The sequence below is a fragment of the Paramisgurnus dabryanus genome, chromosome 1 (genome assembly GCF_030506205.2).
Source record: "Paramisgurnus dabryanus chromosome 1, PD_genome_1.1, whole genome shotgun sequence".
NCBI classification, from domain to species: domain Eukaryota; kingdom Metazoa; phylum Chordata; class Actinopteri; order Cypriniformes; family Cobitidae; genus Paramisgurnus; species Paramisgurnus dabryanus.
The window spans coordinates 29,016,284-29,035,165 of NC_133337.1; the positions used below are offsets into that span (position 1 = coordinate 29,016,284).

Genomic DNA, 18,882 nt, shown 5'->3' on the forward strand with positions numbered 1-18,882 from the left:
GCAAAATGCTGGAGTAAATTATAAGTACAACTTTGTATATGAACAAAAACATATTTCTCTAAACAATATTAGGAATACGATGAACAATTTAATACATTTGAGTAATTTTCTATAAAGAATACATCTTAATCACATTATCCTGGGATGTTTAACTATAACACAGTTTATGTAAACAATATTGCTTATTTATAAATTGCAGGAAATTTGATAGTACAGTGCTTAAAGGATTAAAAATTGCAAGGTTGCATCTGTATGTGCACTTACCACTCCTGTAGTTTAACAGTAGATGGAGACAAAGACCAAGTCTTTTAAAAATACTACTTTTAATGATTTTATTATCCACAATCCACTGTCCAGGTTGATTCCACCCAAGCTCTGGCATGTTGACTGTAGGAAATAAGGGCATATTGGCAAAATGTGGCATTCAGTAATCGATCTGCCTACTTGTAGCCTCCCCGCTTTACTGTTTTACACACCCAAAGCACTGTGGTTTACCAAACACCATCACAAGTGTAAAAAGTAATGCCCATACCAGCTCCTATAGTTAGTAATTGGCAGAAACATTGCCATCTGAAGACCTTGTTGACAAGACCACCCATGCTTGTATTTCTCTAAAATCCTGTAAAATGATAATGGGGTACCACAAATATAATCCTGGAGTCAGTCAGGGAGAAGTGACTTGAATGCTTATAAAAACCTTTCATAAAGAGACTTTTTACTGAAAGACTGATTTATTTGGATTCATTAAGATTATTGCATTGTGTGTTGCCAATGCAGGTGGAAAGAACCACTGGGATGTATATATTTTAAAATTTATTTCAGGGGCAAATACATTTCTAGTTTTACAACCAATACAGCAAAAAAATAATTTCCTGGCCAAAATATTAAAATTTGTATAAAATGTAAAAGTATTATATATTAAATTTTAATCTTTTCAAACTTACTATGTTTACAGGTTTGTAACATTCTTAGTTTTTCTTCCAATGTGACTTGAATATAATTGATTTACAATATTATAACATATTATAATTATGGACAAAATATATTGCTGAAAAATACATTATATATATATATATATATATATATATATTGTATTTTATGGATTATTTTAATATATATATATATATATATATATATATATATATATATATATATATATATATATATATATATATATATATATATATAATTATGGACAAAAATACATTTTGTAAACATTTCAGCAAATATATTTTTTAACAGTTTTTTGTATATTTTGAAATATATTTAAAATCATATTTGAAAATATATATTTGCTGTATGGCTTCCACTTGATTTCCCAAACACTAGAATTAACTGTTGCATTATTTTTACAATTACTAATTTAGTACACTTTTATCCAGAAAGATTGAAAAATGAGAAAGCATTTATAATATTGAGGAGTTGTGACGTTTCATTTAATTGAACCAATGTTCAGTGGTCACGACAAAGTGATTTAGAACTATATTTACCATCTTTTTGTGCCATTATAATGTTACTTCGTCTTCGTTTTTCCGAAAACACCCGACGCCCACGCGTCTTATTTGTTCCGAAAACACCCGATCCCTCAAGTGTTTTCGTATTTTTCCGAAAACACCCGAGTGCGAAGCAGCCACTTTCCGGAATATCCGGGTGCTGTGGCTTCAACATAAACAGCAATGGCGGAGGCAGCGGCGGCGTCAACAGCGGCTCCAGCAGTTATCGGAGGCTGGACCAAGCACGTAACCTGCAGGTTAGTGAAAATCGGCATAGCAACAGCGTTATGTCAGTATCATACGGTCATAAATATAGATCACAAACGACTGTCGGGTCGTCGATGTCGAAGTGTGCGGCAGCGCTGCTGTCTTTGTGCTGAAGTGGATCTTGTGTGTTTGTTGTTGTAACCGATCAGCGATCAGCCCCACTGTGGTTGCTATACGCGATCTTTTCTTCCTCTGTGTGCTTGTTTCTGTCACTGCAACATCCGTGTTTTTAAAATTTCACCTATGCTTATGTTATAGTTTGACAGGACAAGATTCAAGAAGCTATTATAAAAGGTTGACTGAATCAAATTGGGAACCAGCCAGTTTGGTGATTTGTTTATCTATGATTTGTTAATCTTTACACAAATGAGTGTAGAGGTAAACATCTTGGCTAGCAAATTATGCCAGGAAATATGCTGCATGTATACAGTTCAAATAGACTTTGTTGTTAGATGTTACATACACATAATATCAAGGATTGTAATGTTATTGGCTATAAATTGTGTGTAATACGCGGAGCTTTCCTATTAATAAATATTATATCTATATCTGCCATGTCATGAATATCAATTAATAGGAATACACAGATTTTTTTGCCAATACATATGTTACTTATTTGAACTTGAAAAATGCATGCATTACTGTATAAGTTACATTATTGGATAATTTTCACGAAACATTCATCAAACCAACATTATAAGAGAGGAACAATGCTAATAAAGGAAATCACATATAAGACAATTTATTTTTGCTATTAAATATTTCTTAACAAATTTTTATAATTTATTAACTTAATATTATAAAGCATTACATAGAATACACATTCTTTCATAAAATCATCAATATCATTAACAAGAATAAAAGTTTCTCGTCTAAAGTGAATTATAAACTATGAATTTGTTATATTGGCCTTTCTTAATGCTATAGCGATAATTACGATCAAAATGACTTTACACGCCAAACTTCGTTTACACCAGCAGCGAAAAATAAGCACTTCTGGATGTTTAGTTCAATTGTACAATATATATATATTTATGTACTGGTGATGTATTGTATTGTATTGTATGTGGTGGAATGTGCTGCTCTTTGTGTCTCTTAATTGCCCCATGGGGATGAATAAAGTGATTTGAATTGAATTGAATTGAATACAACGCCACAAATGGTGATTTGACCCATCTCGAAAATCAACTTTATTTGTAGGTATTTCATGCACGGGCTTTGCAAAGAGGGCGACAACTGTCGGTATTTACACGACCTCACCAGCTGCAAGCCAACCATGGTCTGCAAGTTCTTCCAAAAAGGATGCTGTGCTTTTGGGGACCGTTGTAGGTAAGATGCCTGACTCTTACTGCCATGTTCCTATTAAATGTGCTTTAAAACAACTGACACTCTTGACTAGATCTGTACATATATTACATAGACCCGAAGGTAACATAATCTGCATTTTTGTGTTAGGTACTGAGTGTGTTAAATGTAGGTGTGGTTGCTGAGAAATATTGTGTTGCCTCATCGCTTGTGAGTTGTTGAATCAAAACACTACGTGTCACACTGTACTCACAACAGAGGCTTAGTTCACACTGCAGGTCTTAATGCTCAGTTCAGATTTTTGCAGAAATCTGATTTTTTTTTTTGTGCTGTTGTTCACATCATTTAAATGCGACTGCCATCATGTGTGCACTGTATTCGCAGAAGAAGATGTGATGTCATCAGAATCGTGATGTCTGTCGTATTTCAATGACGTAAAAGTCGGATGAAATCTGACATGGCGATGTTGTAATACATCACATATGTATCCGATTTAGGACCAAATGAAAGTGCCCTGAGTCTGATTTGAAAAAATCTAATTTGCGCTGTTTGGCCCGTCAAAGAAAACACAGATATGGGTCACATCTGGGCAAAAAAGTCGGATTTGGGCCACTTTCGCCTGCAGTGTGAACGCAGCCAGAATGTTTTGTATATTTCACGATGTGTAGTACCGCAACATAAGCGAATGTGCATATCGCAATATAACCGTTGTGTTGGTTATATAAATACGTGGTTTTATATATGTCTTATTATAATAAAAAGTGACCCCACAAGCATTGCGCAACACACATCGCAATATCTAGAAAGTGATTGCAGTTTTCCTCAATACCGTACAGTCCTAGAAGTTTCTTATGTATCAGTTTTTTTCATGTTTTTTTTTTATTTCTATAAGCTGATTGTCATGTAGTTATCATCGTTACTTCCTGGACTGTATAGCCATATCTGTAGGCACCAGACACAATGGAAGAAAAATGACCTAGTGGTCCACCTTTGCGAAAGCCGTCGTTTCCAACTGCGACTGCATGGTCGTCTGATGCGGTGTAAAAATTAGCTTGCGAGCCAGACAGTGTTTGTCTCGTGTCTACGGTCAAGTGCATCCCCATAGTAACTGCAACCCCCTTCACGGCAGTATGGGAATGTCTTTGTTTGCCGAGCTTATCCTGTGACAGTGTTACGTCTCAGCGAGAGCTCCCTCTTGCTCGGATTCATTTTAAATATCTGATGTCTGGGATGTTGATGTCTGACAGAGCCGTATTGTCAGTGTTGAGATCGTCGCGTCTGTCTGAGGGAGATGCAGTGCGGCTTTTGTCCCCCGCTGCATTATTGTTCTCATGTTTGGAGGGGTTATGGGTCATCCGGCTCATTGAGTGTCCATAGAAAGGGCCTCAATGTATGCGTTATTATGATTGGATTTCTTTGCTTTGTCTCTCTCTCTCTCTTCTAAGACTCTGGGGCCAAATAGAGCAATACACCACAGCCTGCATGGAAATTACATAACTCCAGTGTGTTAACATGCATGCTCTCTCTCTCTCTCTCGCTCGCTCGCCCTCAGCTGCTGTTGCTATCGTCGTCAGGTTCATTCGGTTCGTGCCGCCATTCTGCAGTAGCCACTTGTGCTTCCACCGTTTCATTTATTTATGTGTCCTCCTCACCCACCTCCACTTATAGTCCAACTCATGCAAAAGTCATGCGGAAAGTCTCTGATCACGTCAGAAAACCATTCTGAACTTTATTTTGTTAAATAATAATGAAAATGATGCTAAAATATATATCAAATATTATAAAATAAATATCAAAAGGTGTTACGGAAAGCAATCATGATTGACGGCTTTTATGAATATTGTATGGATTTATGCAGTGGATCACACAAATTATTTATTTGTAAGGTTGTCATTTTTCATTTTATAAATGTTTTTATTATTTAACACTAGTTTTTTCGTGTCATGTTACTTAATACAATTAAGTAAACTAATTAGGCAACACTAATAGGGCTGCATAACGATTAATCGCAACCAAATGTTTGCAGAATAAAAGTTTTTGTTTACATCATATATGTGTGTAAACTGTGTTTGATAATTAAGTATATATAAAAATACACACACATGCATGTATAATTTTAAGAAAAGAAATAGTGGTATATAATAAGTATTCATATTTATAAATTATATATAAATATAAAATGTATATGCACAAATATTTTTTAAATATATACATGCATGTGTGTGTGTGTGTGTGTGTGTGTGTGTGTATTTTTATTATTGCTGGGCATAGATTAATCTAGATTAATCTCATACAAAATATATAAAAGTATTTTTTGCATAAAATATGAGTTTGTGCTTTGTGTAATTATTATGTATATATAAATACACACACATTCATGTATGTATTTAAGAAACATTTACATGTGTATATCTATTTATTTATATTTTTATATATTCTATATTATATATAAATAAAAAATGATATATAAATAAAACATTTCTTAAATGTATATGTAAATATACATAATATTTAAACACAGCACAAACTCATATATTATGCAAAAAATTACTTTTATTTTGTATGAGATTAATGTAGATTAATCAATGCCAGCCCTAATTTTTATTTATTTTATCATACACATATTTGATGTAAACAAAAACTTTTATTCTGCAAACAATAAGTGTAATAAACTGTTTTGCAGCCCTACTCACTGGTTTGATTCTTAAGAAACACTTCAACATGTTGTATGAATTAATTTAAATGAACACATCTGCTGGTTGCATATTTAAGTGTAGTAATAAAAGTAATCAGTATTACAAAATAAACGTTAAATGCATATATTAGTATTACTAAACTTAAAATAATACATAATGAGGTGGTTTCCCGCACAGGGCTTTCCTAGTCACAGACTAAAATGCATGTTTGAGCTGCTTTCATTTAAAAAACATCTTGCACTGCAATATCTTAACATATATCAGTGCCATTGTTTTGTCTCAAGTTGCACACAAGTATTGTTTTTTGTAAGGTTTGTTTGTAAAAATGTCTTAATATATCTAAGACCTAGTCATGGATTAATCTAAACCCTGTCTGGGAACCTGCCCCAATATTGTTTAAAGCTGTTTAAATATGAAGTGTGACCTACTGTATGTTTATGTGTATATTGTGTAAATAATACTGTGTATATTGTACAGTTTGTCCTGTCTGAAGTACGCACTCAAGACTTTAACTCACCACTGCACATGTGTTGTTAGTGATGTGACAATAAAAGTGATTTGATTTTGCATGTTGTCCCAGGTATGAACATACCAAGCCTGCAAAGCAAGACGAAGCCCCTAGTTCTAAGCCGTCGGTGCCGCTGTCCGCTGCTCCCCTTGCTGGCACTCCCGATCCGGCGTCTGATGGGCCGGAGGGCACGACCGGCACCCAGGAGAAGCCCCATAGCTCAGGGGCAGTGGACTGGGTCAATGCTGCCGAGTTTGTGCCAGGGCAGCCCTACTGCGGGAGGGGTGAGTGTAGCGGGGATGTATGTTGTTCGGTTATCACCTGTAAATTAAAACAAATGTTGCCAGTGCCTTGGCCAAGCGTTCAAAGTTTAAGCATAAGTACAGTTCTGCTGCTTTAATTTAGGCCCCGTTTACACCTGGTATTTAGATGCGTTTTGGTCGATCGGATCATAAGAGGACGACGCTACACACAGGTTTAAACTGGGTATAAAGATATTTTACATCACTCCTGACTTCTAGCGTGAACCAATAGTGTTCAGCACGATCTTTAGGCAGTCAGTGCTAAAACGAAAGCGGCAGCTCTCCGCCTACTTTATTTTTTCATTTTGTGTATATGTGAAATTTGCGCAAGCTTATTTTTTCTATTGGTCTCAAATATCTGCGAAAGCCCTCAAATAAACCTGTACAGAACTTTGTGCTGCATGTTTACTAAAAACACAATCAGTGGAACTCTGACATATTACCCCACATCAACTTTATCCTGTAATTTTCCCCCGCTCTTATTTTAACGACTCCTAGATTGTAACCCATAGATCGTCCCCACAAAGTAATCAGGACCGAAGCGGCCGAAAGTGGACAAAGGAGTTCCGATCTTTCTGTGTTTTGGAAGCTTTGATTGTGTTTACAGTGCGCATTATAACGTATGTTCATGTTTCACGTGTAAAAAAAACGCGGTATAGAAAATATATGTCCTGGCTGTGAATTTTGCGCTTTATCATTTTAGAGGTATTATTTACGCTCTAACAGCAACATTACACACTAACTAGGGTTTAAAAATGGGATCAGTTATGTTTTTATTGCTTTTTCGTAGCTCACTGCGTTTAAATCAAATGCAAAGCAAACGCGTTCTTCGCTTTAAATTACTTGCGGAATTTAATTCAGCGTCATGCAATTTTTTGTAGTCTCGCAAGGATGTGTTTAAGGTGAATAGCGTCAGTCGCATCACCCCGCATCTATTTGCGTCTATTCGCCTAAATGCGGGTGTAAACAGGGCCTTAGAGGTTTAATTTAGATGTTAATATTTATTTTTATTATGCTTAATAAAATATCTCTATAGTGTTTCTTTCTCAATTATAATAATAATAATGTTTCCGTTACTTTTTCGTAGCTCACTGCGTCTCACATATAAAACGTGAAGCAATCGCGTTCCTTGCTTTAAATTACTTGCAGAATATAATTTCGATTCAATGCTATTTTTTTAACTTTTTTTTTTTTGAGTTTCGCAAAGATGTGTTTGAGGCGTATAGCAGAGTGTTTTCGCTGCAGTCGCACCGCCCAATTTGCATCAGTCGCATTACCCCACGTCTATTTGCAACTATTTGTCTAAACGCGGGTGTAAACAGGGCCTTCAATTTAATTTTAGATGTTACTATCTATTTGTATTATGCTTAATAAAATATCTCCATAGTGTTTCTTCCTTAATAATAATAATTATAGTAATAATAATGTTTTCATTGCTTTTTTGTAGCTCACTGCGTACACATCAAATGCGAAGCAATCGCGTTCTTCGCTCTAAATTACTCGTGGGATTTAACTTCGCGTTATTCAAATTTTTTAGTTTTAATTGTGCAAAGATGTGTTTGCGGCGAATAGCGTGTGTTACACTGCGATCGCACCACCCAATTTGCATCAGTCGCATCACCCCACGTCTATTTTCTATTTGCGTCTAGTCGTCTAAACGCGGGTGTAAACAGGGCCTTAGATGTTTAATTTAGATGTTAATATTTATTTGTATTACCTCTATAGTGTTTCTTTCTCAATAATAATAATAATAATAATGTTTTCGTTGGTTTTTCATAGCTCACTGCGTACACATGAAACGCAAAGCAATCACTTTCCTCACTCTTAATTACTCCCAGGATTTAACTTTACGTCAAGTTTCGCAAAGATGTGATTGAGGCGAATAGTGTGTGTTTTCGCTAGAGTCGCACCGCCCAATTCGCATGAGTCGCATTTCCCCGCTGCCCAATTCGCGTCAGGCACATCACTCTGTGTCTGTTTGCGACTATATGTCTAAACACGGGTGTAAACAGGGCCTTAGATGTTAAATTTAGATATTACTTTTTTTTGTATTATGCTTAATAAAATATCTTCAATAATAATAACAATGTTTTTGTTGCTTTTTCGTAGCTCACTGTGTACACATCAAAGCAATCGCATTCCTCGCTCTAAATTGCTCGCAGGATTTAACATTCACGTTATGTTTTAAAGGCGAATAGTGTGTGTTTTTGCTGCAATTGCTCCACCCATCTGCAGTCGCATCGCCCCGTTGCCCAATTCGCGATAGTCGCATCACCCCGCATAATTTTGTGTTTGAGTTGCGCAAATATGCATTTGAGGCGAATAGCGCATGTTAGCGCATGCCCAATTCGCATCAGTCGCATTCACGTATATTCGCGTCTTTGCATTGACTTTGTATGTAATCTCTGAATTCGCCTTTGTTGTGTACATCCCATTAGACTGCTTTTTGTAAAAAACCAAAGGCACTGTTTCTCTGGACGATTAAGACAGAAAGAAAATGTATATTTTATTGCATGTATTTATATCTATCTATCTTCTTTTATTCGACACATCAAACTCCTAACTTTGGCTTTGCAGTCCTCTAAATAATAATCTCACTATATTGATAGATTCGTAATGAACGACAATTATTTTAAATGCATGCCTGCCAAGAAAAGCAGCAACTTGGTGAATGAATATAAATGTGCGGCCTTGGGGCGAGACTCCAATCTTATTTCAGAGAACAAACTGCTTTATGATGCTGCAAGGATAATTGGCCCTGTTACTAAAACTGGACTGACACTGCACGAAAAGCACATCTTTGGTTATGCTTCACATCGGTATACTCCTGTTCTCACTGGCCCTGGCCCACTTAAATTCTTCTTAAGTAGAGACTTCATCAGCAAAGAGTGCTGTTTCAATTCCTAATCTTTGGACGGCTGCCAAAAATCTTGCATTATCAGACTAGCAGGTGCTTTTTCCTTTGGGTTTACTGCATTGTGTTTCAACACCAACTCTATGTAAGGATCTACTCGCAGGGAATTTATGCATTGCAAATTTGTGACCTTCAACGTTGTTTCAAAATGTCCTGTGATTTGCCACTATCTCTGTTGGATAAATGTTTTTATTTTGTTAATCTGAGTGTTTTTGTCTGTGACTTTGTAGCATCGCCCACTGCAAAATTTTATCTAACTTCTGATAACTTTACATTTAAACTTCAAATTTCTCTGTTTGGCTGGGGTAGTGTTTCATCACTGGAATCTCAAGAGCAGTGTAAACGGTACTAAAGCTTAACTTTTTGTTTCATTTTAGCTGAGGGGTCTGGCCCTCTCATCGAAGAAGAGTATGAGAAAGACCAAACTAACAAAGAACTGAAGAAACAACTTTGCCCGTATGCCGCAGTCGGCGAGTGTCGCTACGGTCTTAACTGCGCGTATCTTCATGGTGACGTTTGCGACATGTGCGGCCTACAGGTGCTCCACCCATCTGACTCCTCTCAGCGCTCACAACACATCAGGGTGAGTTTAAGGATTAACGTCTATGATGATGCATATGATACTTTTAAGTTGCTTTAATGAAATATTACCCATTATTATATTTGGATGAACTAAATGGTATCATGCAGGCCTGCATTGAAGCTCACGAGAAGGACATGGAGATCTCGTTTGCCATCCAGCGCAGTAAGGACATGATGTGTGGCGTGTGCATGGAGGTGGTGTTCGAGAAAACCAACCCGAGCGAACGCCGCTTCGGAATCCTGTCCAACTGCAGCCACTGTTACTGCCTGAAGTGCATCAGGAAATGGAGGAGCGCCAAACAGTTTGAGAGCAAAATCATAAAGTATGAACACTCTTGAGATATCTAAACGAATACTTTGAGGAGACGCTCTTAAATCTTTTGTTATTGTGCGATTATTAGCTTTGCATACTGGAAATGCAGCGGTCCACCTTTTTTTATAACAATAATGCTTTTTAATTTTTTTTACTGTGACCAATTGATGTATTTCTGTGTCAGGTCCTGCCCAGAGTGTCGAATCACATCCAACTTTGTCATACCAAGCGAATACTGGGTAGAGGACAAGGAGGAGAAGCAGCAACTCATTAAGAAGTACAAGGATGGCATGGGGTACACTATAAAATTATACCTTTTTGATACATGTCTGATGCTTAAAGGTTACCTTTACTTTATATTTGCCTTTTAATGGTAAAATGAATTGATAGAAACACATTTTCATTCCTTAACAAAAAATCGCAACATGTAATACTCATTTTAAGCTGTGGAGGCCGCCATAAATAGTGCATTCTGTGTCAATAATGTGTAATTGGTTGTTGTGAAATATATTACTAAAGTTTACTATAGTAAATACTATGGTATCTATTGTAGTTTTTCATGTGAGAATGTTTTGCTCCTCACTCCCACGGTCTTACCTCTCAGATCTTCTTTATTTTTATCATCTTTCATATGTTTTCTGTATTGTTCATCATTTATGTTAATCTCCGGTTCATATCGAAAGGACAGAACAGAAGACATTGATGTTCTTGTATTTTTAATGGCATGACCACATAGCGCCACCTACTGTCTGTGTGCATTTAGCAATAATAAAAGTTAATATAAGAAGTTTTGATTGCGGCCATCGAGTGAAAAGTTTTTATTAACTCATTTTAAATAAGTTGCCGGTCAGCTCCAACATTTTTTATGATTTTCACAAAAGTTTAATGCCTTCCAGAAACTTTTCTTCTTTAAATATATAAACAAAACAAAGCAGACGCAATTTCCTGCTCATTTGCGCGTCTAGTTTGCGCAAATTGAGCATTACCGCGGGAACGCGTGAGTTGAAAAAATTGAACTTTGGCAGAAAATATGCGTTAACCAATCAGGAGCTTGCTCTAGTAGTGATGTGATTACACGAAGCGAGCGAAGTCGCAGGAGCCCCTCCCATGACGCGAGTTTCTGCGTGAATGTCTCCATGACTAGAATTTCACGCGCGTATGAAGCGAGTAAACTCAAAATGATCAAGTGGCAAACTAGATGCAGTAGACGCGAATTTGACGCCTCAAACGTGGCTGGTGTGAGAGTTTTTACTGTTTTTGGATCAGTGAATGCTTCAGTTTTTAAGTTGGGTAAGAGCGCCACCTAGTGGATAAGAGCAAAAATGTGGATTGCCGTAAAAACTTGGTACATTTGTTTGTTTGTGATTTAACATTCATATAGCCAGTCCAAGTGTTATGCGTTTATAATCGTGGTACCCTTAAAGTAGTGTAAAGTATTCACCCTTACTTTGTTCCAAACCCAAATATTCCACACAATGAAAGTGAACAGGGGACTGGGGCTGTCCAAAATGACAACAGCACCATTAAATTAACATAAGCATATGACTTTTGTCCTATATTAAAAGAAAATAATATAAGAAAATTCTCACCCCCCAAGTTATTTCAAACCAGTTAACAAACAGATCTGGGGCACCATTCACTTCCATAGTATTCATTTTTCTACTTTGGAAGTCAATGGTGCCCCAGATCTGCTTGTGTTTTTTTATGTCTTCCTTTGTAAGTAAATGATGATACATTTTTATGTGAATTGTTAATAGGTCAAGTATGTAGCATTTGTGCGAGATAAGCTGAGACGTGGGTGTCCATGTAGTGATAAGTTTAACTAAACCAGTATTATCTGTCGTCTTGTTTACAAGGACTAAACCATGCCGATATTTTGATGAAGGCCGCGGGACCTGTCCATTTGGAGCCAATTGCTTTTACAAGCACGCGTTTCCCGATGGCCGTCTGGAGGAGCCTCAACCCCAGAGGAGACAAACCGGCTCTAACGGAAGAAACCGGGTAAAGCTATACTTTGGACGTTAGGGTGAAAGCATATCATCTGTACCCTGTGTAATAACGTAAAGAAATTTGATCAGGTCTGTATTGAGCCATTAATGGACACGATCTCGGCTCTGCATTGCAGAACTCCAGGCGAACGCCGCTGTGGGATCTTTTCGACGAGCGGGAGAACAGCGACTCCTTCGACAACGAGGACGAGGAGATGGTGACGTTTGAGCTCAGCGAGATGCTCCTCATGCTCCTGGCGGCCGGCACCGACGACGAAGCCACCGACTCCGAAGATGAGTGGGATATGTTCCACGAAGAGCTGGACGATTACTACGAGCTTTACCTATAGCATCCTTCCCGAAGTCTCTCCTAGATTAACCCCGTGCCCTCTTTACTCTTTCTATCCCTGTTAGAAACTAGACAGGACTCTGATGGGCAGTAGTGTCTTTTCCCCCCCGTGTTGTGGCAGTGCCTTTCAGCAGGCCGTTAAAAAAACGACAAATTCATTATAAAGTCGATAAATGAATATAAAAACACAAGTCAAAAGACATGCAGATAGCTCTTCTTTTCTAGAAAGCCTTCTCCATCCTGTAAGACCACGTCCATGTCTGGTTAACGTACAAGAAAAAGTATAAAGAGCAAAACAAAAGTAATTTAAAAAAGGACACTAAGTTATATATAAATATATATATGATCAGAAAGATATAGCTAATAAACCTTACGCTTACTAAGTGTGGGTTTCACATCTTTATCATTGACTGTGAGGATACAGCAACTGTGTTTGGCTTCACTAACTGGTGGCTGTTAATGTTTCTGATATTTTAAAAATATCTCTCTTCTCATGCACTGATTTTGACTGGGTGGTGGTGGTGGTGGTGAGCTTCTGTGATGTCACAACGCACTCGAAAACGTTCACGCGGGCGACTCGTAACATTGAACATTTACCCTTAATGTATCGCCCTTATCCACCGAGTTGTTTTGTACCCATTTAGCCGTACCTGATTAGCTGTGGTAATCGATGGACAGTCCCACCCAAGAACTGAGTGCACCAATACTACCCGAAAGCAAACTTGAATGCATTCATGAAGCTGAATGTTTCGTCAGTTTAACTGTCTATTAATTGTAAAGAAACCTGTTTCGCTTCAGTGAGTATTGCATATTAAGCTCATTTGGCAGTAGTCAAACCACAAACACCCAATTGTTATTCGGTTCTTGTCGAACTTGGTCGATATGCATATGTTTATACAGAAATGTGCTTGTTTTCTATGGTTCAGAACCATCCAATGTAACTTGAAATTAAAGTTTATTATCAAATGAGTATGTGTGTTTATGGTGTTTTATCTGAATTGTGTCAAAAAAAGAAATCTGTGTTGCGTGTATATAAAGGTGGCATTATAGCAAAGTCTATTATGATGTTTACAGACGATGATGATGATAATAATAGGGTAAAAAGACTTCCTGAAACACATTTTCTAGTGGCATTATTGTTTGTGGTTGTGAGTTATTAAGTTTACACGTGATGCTAAATTGCATATCAAAATTAAGTGAAGCATCTTGTATATAAACATGCTTGGTAAACAATGTTCCTTGCATTGAGAGGCATATAATAGGTCTATTTATTACATTGTAATAATTTTTTTTGTCATCTCCAGACCATCCCAGATTTAAAACTCGTATAAATAATGGTGCTGATGTTGAAACTAGCCTTCTCCTGTCCTACATGAGGTTTCTTTAAGTTATCATGCGTGAGTGCACATCATCCTAGAAACAAATGTAGACTGTATCCGGGCAGACTATACACAGATTGCTCACAACAGAACTTATTCAGTGCATTCACACCGCATGGATGGATGCAATCATAATTTAATCCAATACATAGTTGACAGTCGCATAAAATAAATCGGACATTTTAAGTTAACACTGTAAACAAACAAACAAAAATAAGAAAATATAAATATCACTGCTATCACGCATCGATCTAAAACTTTGAGCATATGTTGTAGCATTAAAATTAAACCGCTCATTTATCACAAAACATTGCGATATGCGTATCGCGGTATGCGCATTTGCGTATTAGGTGTGTGTATTCGGTATATTATGCGGCCATACATGGCCTGTTACGGTTATGAAATTTGGCTGGCGGTTAATTGCCTAATAAATTGTGCTGTTATTACGATAAATTGGCTGTTTTATTGCTTTTACATTTAATCATAAATATTTTTGTTTGTTTATGAAATTGTTTAATTTAAATTTAATCTTTTGCAAGGTTTACCTGGCAGTAAATACACATAACACATATTTAAAACTAATTATTTAATGAATATATCTTTCAAAAACGGAAAATTCACACAATAAGATGTCTGAAAAATAACTGACTATACCAGAACAGGCCTTAAAGCAACACTATGTAGTTTCCATGTAAAAATGACTTACAGCTCCCCCATGTGGTTGAAAAGCGCAACAGTGCCTGGTATCTGACACTCTTCTGCAGGCAGGGGAGAGGCGGGGCTGTGTGCTCTACCCTCCACCGCCACTTTCAGAGTATGCTTGTAGCAGCTAGGAGGCTGCTCAGGTTGCAGCAACTGTACAATTTGTCCAGTTAAAAGTTGTTCTATCACTGAAATAATTTTAGAGACATCATTTAAAGGTAAAAAAAACTACATAGTGTTGCTTTAAATAGTAGGCTGGTCATATTAGTACTGGACCACATGTCTGTAGGCTGTAAAAAAATAAATTACTTACAGATCCTTAAAGCAACACCAATGAGTTTTTTTACCTTAAAAGAACGTTTCCAAAAATGTTTCAGTCGTTCATCCACTCGAAACAAGGTGAACATTTTCACATTCGCTTTGGAGCCCTCTATCGGCCAAAACCGCACTAAAGAAGTTTCCATCCGTCGGGTTGCGGTCCTGTAGTTCGAGTGAAAACTACAAAAACTTGCTTTATGGCAGACCTACAATCCAATCAGAGCCAGCGTTGCTGCAGAGGCTAAATTATTTACCAAAGTGTGATAATGGACAATTCCGCTTCCAACCTGTAGGGGGAGCAAAGAGCAAAAACTCTTTAGTGTTGCTTTAAAAATAGCATCCTTCACTTCGCTAAATTTGGAGATGCTGTTTTGGAAAGTATGTTTTAGCTGGCAGTTCATACTGCTTTTTAAAGTTTTGCAGCATTTCTTTACTGTAAATGCTGTTTTTCTACTGTATTGAATTTTTTGTTTTTTGCTATGTATCGCGTTGGAGAGCGCCATCTGATACGGCCCATTTATACAGGCGCTGCAGCTCCCCCTTGTGTTTTTTAGAGAGATGTGCAATCATTGCGGTGATCTGAATTAAACTCGATGAAACAGTAATTTAATCGGTTACACTTTACAATGAGGTTCATTAGTTTACATTAGTTAATGTATTAACTAACATGAACAAACCATGAGCAATAAATTTGTTACAGTATTTATTCATCTTTGTTAATGTTAGTTAATAGAAATAAAGCTTTTAATTGTTTGTTAGTTCACAGTGCATTAACTAATGTTAATAAAGTATTAGTAATTGTTGAAATTAACATTAACAAAGATTAATAAATGCTGTATAAGTGCAGTTCATTATTAGTAAATTCTGTATAGTTCTTTGTATTTTCGCACAGTCCGCTCCATTCCACACCAATGGAATTCCATTCCGTGTTTTTCTATTCTGCCCCCTTAAGCCGCTGTCATTACACCAGCAGAGCCAAAACAAGCCGAGAGAAGGCATGAATACAATGACAGACATCGTCAAAGACATCTCCACGGCCAGCTTTCCCCAACCCGACTCACCTGTCTCCTCAGCACCGGAAAACGGACAGCTGCTGTTCATCCGCAACGTCGCGTCTCGTCGGGATACGCAGACCACCAGCGGCAGCGTCAACCTCGAGGGCAGCTCCCAGCCCCTCGTACCCTCAGCCACAGCCGATCCCCAGTCGTACACCATGACATCGGGCGAATTCATGCAGTCCACCCCTCTGTTCGTGCAGAGGTCTAAGAAGAACCTGTTTTATAAGATCTTATGCTTCCTCGTGCTCCTTCTCCAGGGCGGCATGCTGGATTTCTACCTCATCATCTTCACGGACCTCTACTGGTGCTCGTGGATAGCCACGGATCTGGTGGTCATATCGGGATGGGGGATCTTCTTCATGAAGAACGCCAGGAGCAAGCGGGAACGCGCCTGCGGGTTCCACCAGAAGAGCTCCATGTTCGGGTGCAACCTCGGGGAGTTCACCTTCGCGTACCTGGCGTGGCTCATTTACGTGATCGCATCCACCCCGAAAGTGGTGCTTGTTTTGGAAACGTCCATTTTGGATCTCATCGCCCTTAAAGTGCCGTTCGGCATAACCGGTTTCAAGATAACCATGTTGCTTTGCGCGCCTTTGCTTTACTGTCTCATCAATTCCATTATTGAGGATCCCAACGGTGCCACGCGTTTCCATTCCCAGGGCTGCTTCATGAGCACCTGCGTGGACATCCTGGACAGCTTCGTCCTGGTGGAAATGCTTCTCAAAAACGAAATTTCCAACGTGTACCTGAAGTACACGGTCATATCGGTGTATTTCATCGCGTTGGGCGTTCCGGTTTTATGGCTTTATGAGTTGACGGCGTCAGAGATGAACTGCCGCTGGATATGGGCGAGGTTTTTCACCGGCGTGCTGGTCAACGCACCGTTACTGGTGGTCAGATGTTTTCTCGTTTTCGTTTACAACACGCCCGTGTCGGTTTTCATGTTCAAAAACGTGCTGTTTTTGGGGTGCAAGTGCCTGGAGATGATCGAGCAGTGCGCGTCTCTGAGAGGCAACCGGAGGTTTGCGCGTGGACGCGGTGGCAACGCGGCCCAGTTCTCTCATTGCGTTTCAGAGAACGACATGTGTCCTCATGGTTATGTGAACACGCTGGCTGTCAATACTCAGTCGTAGGTGCGATTTTTAGGATAGGCCATGTAGGCTACACCGTGTGTGTGTCACCGCTTTTAAGGGGAGGTACTACATGCTAAATTTGAGTTTTCTTCAAAATGACACCCGGCCAAACAAAAATAGACTTATTTTTCTCTATATAAACATATATCTACATAAATAAATAGTAGCTATTTATTTAAAGCTATAAAATTCTAAATATACCCAAATGAGAAAAGTGCACTGAATACACTTTTAAGTACACTTAGTAAATGTACTATTATTATGCACTAATTCAGTCTTTAGTACTTTTTAAGATAAGCTTAAGAACATCTAAGTGTACTCAACTGTTATATTGAGACACCATTTATTTGAATACACTAAAAATCAGTTAAAGGGGTCATATGATGAGATTTTTTAAAAGATGTAAAATAAGTCTTTGGTGTCCCCAGAGTACATATGTGAAGTTTTAGCTCATAATACCCCACAGATTATTTATTATAGCATGTTAAAATCGGTGCGAAAGCAAAAATGTGCCGTTTTTGGGTGTGTCATCTAAAATGCAAATGAGCTGATGAAACGCAAACACTGATCACCATAATTGTGGTTTGATAAAATTGAAACTCAGTTGTGCTGTCAATATTTTTTTTCTCTCTCTCTAAATGGCAGTGCCGTGGTTGGATAGTGCAGATTAATAGGCAGTATTGTAATAAGATGTCACAAAACAGCTTGCAGAGAATGGTTTACCAAAACTTATTTACTGGTTTGAGGTTTTTCACATTTTCTAGGTTGATAGGAGAACTGGGGACTCAATTATAGCACTTAAACATGGAAAAAGTCAGATTTTCACGCTATGACCCCTTTAAGTACTGATATTTAGTATACTTTATCAATTGCACTAAGGTACTACTGAAGTAGAACTATACTATTAATTAGTATATTTGTAGTGTATAACTTTTACACTATTATTTAGCATGAAAACAGCAATGTACTGCAAAAGTACTTGCTGGTATTTAAGTATATTCAAAGGGCATTCGAGGATGCTTTATTTTTCCTGAGTAAAAAGCAGCCTTTTTTGACTAAATAATAAAAGAATATTGTAAATATCTTATGATTATGCTATTTTGCCAAATTTTTATTTTAACAATAATCTGATATTTAATTTGATGAAGTAAAATTTTATTTAATTTTACATAACAGTCATATTTGGATCTATCAGTATTAACCGATGATTATTTATATTATGTTTGCAATATATATCAAAATTGATTGCAATATATACATTTTAAAACTATCAAAACCATTTACTTTAATATACTTTAGTATTTACTATAGTAAACTGTAGTATAATTCCTAGACACTAGTGTTTTTGGACTATTAAAGTACAGTATCTACATAAATTCAGTATAGTTAATACTACAGAAAAATGTATAAATAAACAAAGTGTCGTAATTCCTATAATATACTACAATATTTTGTTATGTTTGGTCTGTATGCCTAGTACCTCCCCTTAAGAAATGTGTCATTCTTCTTCAATCTTTACAGGTGCTACAACCGAAACCACTCAATGTGCCAATGAATAAACATTCCTCTGCAGTA

At 37.4% G+C, this 18,882-nt stretch overlaps 2 protein-coding genes across 2 annotated transcripts; both read left to right on the forward strand.

The window, feature by feature from the left end:
- Nucleotides 1-1,606: 1,606 nt before the first annotated feature.
- On the forward strand, nt 1,607-13,687 carry mkrn1 (makorin, ring finger protein, 1). The gene is made up of 8 exons (XM_065285046.2): nt 1,607-1,750; nt 2,961-3,089; nt 6,342-6,553; nt 9,863-10,068; nt 10,176-10,390; nt 10,565-10,675; nt 12,237-12,381; nt 12,506-13,687. The coding sequence occupies exons 1-8, from the start codon at nt 1,677-1,679 to the stop codon at nt 12,716-12,718; spliced, it is 1,305 nt and encodes a 434-aa protein (XP_065141118.1). The 5' UTR covers nt 1,607-1,676; the 3' UTR covers nt 12,719-13,687.
- A 2,321-nt stretch (nt 13,688-16,008) lies between these two features.
- On the forward strand, nt 16,009-17,591 carry tmem121b (transmembrane protein 121B). Its single transcript, XM_065289879.2, has one exon. It carries the CDS (start codon nt 16,114-16,116, stop codon nt 17,305-17,307), a length of 1,194 nt encoding a protein of 397 aa, XP_065145951.1. The 5' UTR covers nt 16,009-16,113; the 3' UTR covers nt 17,308-17,591.
- Nucleotides 17,592-18,882: the final 1,291 nt, after the last annotated feature.

What these genes read in the sequence shown, in the direction of transcription:
- mkrn1 (XM_065285046.2), top strand. Translation starts at nt 1,677, where the DNA reads ATGGCGGAGGCAGCGGCGGCGTCAACAGCGGCTCCAGCAGTTATCGGA. An exon ending in GCTTTTGGGGACCGTTGTAG is followed by an intron (nt 3,090 to 6,341) that starts GTAAGATGCCTG and finishes ATGTTGTCCCAG; the next exon opens with GTATGAACATACCAAGCCTG. An exon ending in GCAGCCCTACTGCGGGAGGG is followed by an intron (nt 6,554 to 9,862) that starts GTGAGTGTAGCG and finishes GTTTCATTTTAG; the next exon opens with CTGAGGGGTCTGGCCCTCTC.
- tmem121b (XM_065289879.2), top strand. Translation starts at nt 16,114, where the DNA reads ATGAATACAATGACAGACATCGTCAAAGACATCTCCACGGCCAGCTTT.